Raw genomic sequence first — 6,407 nt, forward strand, 5'->3', positions numbered from 1 at the left:
GGGAAAAGTGACCCTGGCTTCCCCGCAGCTGCACTGAGAAGCAGCTTTACCTCAATTAACCCAGTGCAGGAAGGCGAAACTGATGGATTCCGCACAGTTGAAACCGCGATGGAAGCCAGCGTGGGAGCCATAGGGGAATGTGACTATGAACGCGCCTGCTTCCTGGGTGATCGACCAAAGGGAATGCATTTTCCCTGAGGATGCTGGGTGAGATGAGGGCCACCTTGTGCTGCAGGAAGTTCTCTCGCAGACACTAGAACTGCCAGGGAGCTTTTCCAGGCGGGCTCCTTGCTCAGGGGGCACCGCATACCAAGTGTTGTGCTCCCTGAAGTGCAGGTGGGTGATGCTGTACAGGTCCTTGTCCTCCGTGTGCCAAGCGGAGGTGGTCTGCCACGGGCCAACGTACAGGGAGGGGTGTTGACGCCTTTGACAACAACTCCACACTCCTATTACAGGAGACCCTGGATCGTCCCCAGGTGTGTGAGGTTCTGATGCTCAGTCTTTTCACCAAACAAGGAGCCGCATACCTTAGCCCCATAAATGGGAGAATGGTACAGGCGGTCCTTCCAATGTTCACTCCAAATCCTCAACATCCCGGTGTGTGGGAGTGCAATATCTGTCAGTGTGAGCCAAGTGGCGATGCTCCTTTACTGTCATGGATTTCTTTATTTTATGGTCTTGTAAAAAGACACCTGCCTATCCCTTAGCTACTTGCTGCACAGGACTGGCTATGAGGGTGTCATCCACATTTTTATTTCTGTCGGCTGTCCACTCTTTGGTGGGATTATCTTTGCCAGGCCTGCATAGTAGGCACCTTGGTATTCCATAAAAACAATATATTTGTTGAAATCCTTAAATTCTTCCATAATAGGCCAGAAATTCATGATTTTTAAAACTTGAGTTCTGGCTTCAATAAATCTGGGACTTCAGGCTGCAAAATAAAGTCATAAAACCCTGTTCTCATGGCCGTTCTGTGTATCTTGGAATTCTGTGCTTTTGTTTCTTTATCTCTCTGAAAATTTCTTCCAGTGCATTGATTTCTCCATGAGAGCAAATGTACTTTCTCCAGGCATGTTGATTCACTAAGGGAATTCTACTACGGAGGACAGCTATTTTTTTCTCCCAGAGACAGGACTTGTCCACATGGAGCAGGTTTTCCCAGACTGCCCCTGCCTCAGTATGCTGCTCTGGAAGTTTACTCAGTTGGAAGGGTATCTGTATTAGCTGATACATAATTTCAGTTGCAATCATGTGAAATCTCCAATTCCACTAACAAGAAGTGCCTCCAGGGATTTTTTAAAAAGTAAATCTAAAGACAATAATTCAGAAACCTTCAACATAAGTGAATGTTTCCAGAAATGCTAGTAAATAATCTGGTAAAGAAAAATAGCATGAAGATGGTAATATCAAAAATAACACTTAATGTAAAATATGAACCAAGAGAACTAGCCAAACAGACTCAATGACATCAGTTCGACCCTATAGGACATGGTGGAGATGTCCTTGTGCTTTTCTCTGGCTGTAACTCTTTTTAAAATTTTATTTTAGCCCATTATGGTTTGTTCTCTACAATATTTTGTTGGAGTTAAACGATTTGCACTCGTAAGCTATATAGCCAAGAGGCAACAGAGTGTAACACAGAGACTTATTCTGAAGTCTTTGTATTGCATGCCATACAGTCTGCTTCGGGGAAACAGGTGTAACGAAACAAAACAAACACATAACTTTCAAGGTTCCAGAAACCCAGCAGAAAATAACAATTTAGTGTATTTGCGGGTGTTCACATATGGAAAACAGATATTGTGCAAATCTTAAATTGACGCCCAGTGCTTCTTTTGTATAGATATTATAACAATATGCAGTACTTCACCTACAAAACTTTCTTGTTGAAATGTTCTCTAACATGAGTGGCTTTATTATGCAGAGACAATGTTTGTAGAAACTCACAGTGGAAACAATTCAGTATCGACAAACCCTAGTGATCAAACACAATCCTTTTAATATAAAGTGAGGGCAATGTATACAGTATGTCCTAGCTGTGGGTATTATGAAACAACCCAATTTTTCAGACCAAAAGGCACTCACAGCTAAGGATGACATAAACTATGAACCAAGCCAGCAGTTAGATTGGTTCTGTGAAATCTGATTACCTACTGTTCAGTTTATGCAGCTCAAGGACAAAGGTTACACTAAGCAGAAAACTCACTTCCTTCCATCTACAAATCATATATGTATCTGAACACCCTCATGACTGATTTGGTCAAGCACGTGGAAGGCAGTTCAGAGCTGTCATCTCCCTAGCAGAGCTGCCACATGGATAATCCAGGCTTCTGTTTTTCCTGAGAGCAACCTGCCATACGTGTTTCTGAGGTGTCCATCACTGTACACTTCCAGACCAGGCCCTGTTCCGGACTGACACAGAAAGCACCATTCCTTACGAGTATTTTCCTTGGCCAGCTCCCAAGTCCCCTTGGGCAAAGCAAAGGGGGAAAGAGCTTTTCCATCGCTGTCTTTTTGTATGGGAGCATGAGGAAAAGTGGAGGGAGCAAGGCTTCTTTACTCTAACAGCAGGAGGCCACTTCAGTGTGGTGCTGGGCTCAAACCAGCCTATTTCTTGTGCACTGATTTTAACATTTCATTTTCTTAAATGGCAGGTATCCTACCACACCCTCACCAAAATAAAAAATGAATTGTACACTGGTGAAGACAAATAGGTAAACATTTATACAAGAAAATATAGGCTTAAAGAGCATGGCACTATAAATGCTCGCATGGCCAATCTCACTGAGCGTGCTCAGGGGTGAAAGTTGAGCACTAGGTTTTTTGCTTTTAAAAAAAGCTTTAGAACCTAAACACAACTCTAACACAGAACATTAAAACATTGACGAATTTATCCCTATGTAGCAATACTGTTTTACAAACCAAAGGTGGATGGTTTAATTCAGATCCGACCATCCATACATCAAACCATGGTGTAAGACTGATTTATTATTCTCAGCAGCAGGAAATCTTGATACAATCCCTTCATCTTCAAAAGGGTTTTGATCAACCTTACAAGGGGAATATGGCAGGATGTGAAAGCCCAGCAGTTAAGACAGGTGACATGACACGGGTTTCCCGTTTATCAGCCCAACCTTCCCCTTAACCTTTCTGCATCCTTGTCAGAACAGCAGAGCACAGTGTCAAGAAGATCCACTTACATTCTCATTGTCACCTAAAAACCAAAGACACTAATGCCTGGAACAGAATGTTCCTCAAATTGTACCCATTTGTACATTCCTGGCAGGAGGAATCTCAAAGGAGCTCCTTTGGCCCATTTCAGAAAGCCACGCCTTGTCCATATAAACTTTAATATACCAATCATTGTGTTCATTGGGTTGATATCCAATCCATTTTATGAATTCTCTAAATGTGTTGCTGAAAAGCAGTAATAATATCCTTGCGAATCTTTCTTCTGGCTAAATCTTCCCATCAATCAATTTAGCAGTGCCTCTGTTAAGATATATCCAAAGCATCTTCTAAGTCCCTTCGTTCTATGAACTCTGCCACCAAATTAGTGAAGAATAAGCCAGACAGGAGATACTTGCTGACAGACGTGGAAATTAGCAACAACGGCAACAGGCAATATGTCACAAGAAGGTTGAAATATCTTGAATGAGTTTAGGAATTTTCTCTGGTGCATTGGAGATGTCCAATACTTTAGACAAGCTGAAGAGCCACCTTGTTTATTAACAGCTTTGTTTTAAAGTCCTTTAAGAACTAGCTTGTATAAAGGTCTTTCAGAATGTGTGCCTGAAAAGAAAAACCGCTTGGAGGCCCTGAATTCTTCCCTAGAACAAGGTGTCCTTACAAAGGTCAATCCAGCTGCTTCTTTGATCTCTGCTTTCTGAGAACCGAGATCCAGCTATAGGCAGTGCTCCCAGAAGAGGAATTGAGGTGTCCGGTTGGTAAGGAACAGACAACTCCTTCACACGTGTGCAGCAATGACATCAGGTCCTCCTTTCGGCATCTCCATTCCATTCCATTCTTCAGCAGGCTGCACAACACTCTAAATAAAGAATGCTACAAAATGCAACTCACAGTAAGATGAAGTTTCTTGAACACTGATCAGTGGACCTATGCCTCCCAAAAGGCTTCTGACATGGCTGCCCTGTCCAGGAACCACAGAGGATTCATGGTGCCCACTTTCAATCCTATCAGGATGTCAGTGTAGGAAGTATGGAAGCTGTGATCAATTCTAGGTATGCAATTAAATGAAAGTTTTCTTTTATGAAAAAAGCTATTTAAAACCTATAATGTTTCTGATTAGTCTCCATTGCCTAGACTGCCTACTTGATCTTGGGAGGTGATAGGGATGTGTATGGTTTAAGCCTTCATGGATCTTCAATTTCAGCTTCCTTGTGTAGCCAATACACATGCAGCAAATCACCAGTGGTACCTGCATGTCACAGGTCCTCTGAACCAACATAGTAATTCTCACCAATCTTGGAGAAGCCCCAATCCAACTGAACCCCATAGAGGAAAGGCTGAGACAAGGCTTGGGCCCCTCAAGTTGTTTCATTCAATGCAACCCCATCATCCCTTTATTTAGCTGGAGCAGACTTGGCAATGGAAGCTAGCATCATAACATGGTGCAGTAATGGAAGCAACTGGACCAGGAAGAGGAGGGGTCTGCTCCAATGATGTCATAGCCATTGGCTGCCATAGGGGGTGAGATTGGTCATGCAGCCTTGTGTCAGGAGTCATGATTGTAGAGGGGTGGGGCATGAAGGGTGCCGTTCTGGAAACAGTGCTGATGAGAAGCAACATACTCTGCATAACTGATTGTCACCTTCTCACTTCGGTACCTGGTGAGTTTGATCGTTTTTCGGAATTCACTGGTAATTGGAGCCTTAAAACCACCTTTCCTGAGCAATGAATCTATGGTCTGGATCTGATCCCAGTCTTGTTCTTTAGCAACCTCAGGTAAATATGTGGCTGTACATTTGATGCCCTTTTCACTGATGAATTCAATTAGAATTCCATTGACCCCTACCTCCCAGTCCAGGTAATCACTGGCAACCTTAAAGTTAGTAAGGAGGGAGACAGAGCAGAAAAGCTTAGGTAGCTCCTCTCGCGTCATTGGGGGAAATCGACTGTCCATAAGTGCACTGGTTAACGAGTATTCCCTGAGTCCTGGGTGAAGATTCACGGCTGAGAAGGTTCCAATGCAGCCCCAGAGACGCTTATCCCGCCCTGTCTCCCATGTCACAAACAGTGGATAGGGGTAATTGGTGAATCTAGGAAGTCGTGGCTGTGGGAAGCCATAGAGGTGACAGTAGAGCACATCAAAGCTGTAGCAGCACATCTCTGCAGTCACCACCAGGTTCTTGGTGGTGTTGGCAGTTCCGTTGGGCCAGGGGAGAGGGCTCAGCGCTCCTGATGTGGGATTCATTCGTGTAATTGGATAATTTTCAGGCCCCAGCGTTAAGTCCGATACATTTTCCCGTCCATGGTTGCTGTCCACATGCTGTTTGTTTTTAGGAGGTCCTGTAATAGAGGCGGTCACAGTTGTGGACTGGTTCCCGTGACTGTGTGTTCCGCTTGCTGCTGCCAACTTGGGCTTGAGTGGAGAGACACACCGTCTTTTTCCCATCCTGATTCTGTGCCTGAGGTCTGGAATGCTGCAGAACCTGAAAACACAAAGTTTGTATTGTCAGGGGAATAGCTGTAATAGAGAAGAGGAGCTGTTTTGTCTCTGGAGTGAATTCTCTTCCATTCGATTCCATTCCTTCTTCCTGGACCTTTTCTTCTGGCCCAGTTGCAGCCAGGGTGGACGGACCTCTCTCGCTCGACCTTCTCATTCTGCTTGCTGGAGCCCTGTGCCTGGGTGGGTGCTCCCAAGAGAAGCGGGCCCACAGGTGGTCCGTATGCGAGATGAGCATGGAGTGAGCTGAGAAAGGACAAGGGGGCAAAATGGAAGCGGTGACGGCAAGAACTGCTAGAGGTATTCCCCAAGCGACTGTAGACCAAGTGGAGCCACGACACAAGTCCTCCGCTATCGCAGCAGGCACCCCAGGCTGTAACTCTAGACAAGCGCTAAAAGCCTTGTCTTTCAGCATGGAGCGGCGGGTCACTGGAACTGTTCACTTGGCAGCCCAATGGGGCTCCCACAGGGCTCCAATACGGGGCAGAAAAAGTGAAGATTTCACTGAACTTAGTAGGAAAAACAAAATTTGCGCAGGATGACTTCAATGGTCAACTTAAAAGTGGGTGAATCATCTTTAAAAAATTAAGCAGCACAAAACAGAGATAATTCATCAAGCACTTCAAGGGAAACATGCAATAGCCATCCTGATTAAAGCTAAAAGCTGAACCTTGGAAAAACCAGTAGAAGTACACAAAGCATTGGCTATGAAAGACGTTTG

The 6,407-nt window shown here is 44.5% G+C and overlaps 1 protein-coding gene across 1 annotated transcript; it reads right to left on the reverse strand.

Annotated features, from left to right (window-relative positions):
* Positions 1 to 4,735: 4,735 nt before the first annotated feature.
* On the reverse strand, positions 4,736 to 5,635 carry LOC142427974 (AMMECR1-like protein). The gene is made up of 2 exons (XM_075533093.1): positions 5,256 to 5,635; positions 4,736 to 5,150 (listed from the first exon to the last, which is right to left on the reverse strand). The coding sequence occupies exons 1-2, from the start codon at positions 5,633 to 5,635 to the stop codon at positions 4,736 to 4,738; spliced, it is 795 nt and encodes a 264-aa protein (XP_075389208.1).
* Positions 5,636 to 6,407: the final 772 nt, after the last annotated feature.

This window comes from Tenrec ecaudatus, chromosome 15 (assembly GCF_050624435.1).
Source record: "Tenrec ecaudatus isolate mTenEca1 chromosome 15, mTenEca1.hap1, whole genome shotgun sequence".
Lineage (NCBI taxonomy): Eukaryota > Metazoa > Chordata > Mammalia > Afrosoricida > Tenrecidae > Tenrec > Tenrec ecaudatus.

Bases quoted from the DNA above. Each gene is read 5' to 3' on its own strand.
- LOC142427974 (XM_075533093.1), bottom strand. From the start codon at position 5,635: ATGGGAAAAAGACGGTGTGTCTCTCCACTCAAGCCCAAGTTGGCAGCA. The intron at 5,151-5,255 runs GTTTGTGACATG...CTCGTTAACCAG, and splicing joins ACCAATTACCCCTATCCACT to TGCACTTATGGACAGTCGAT.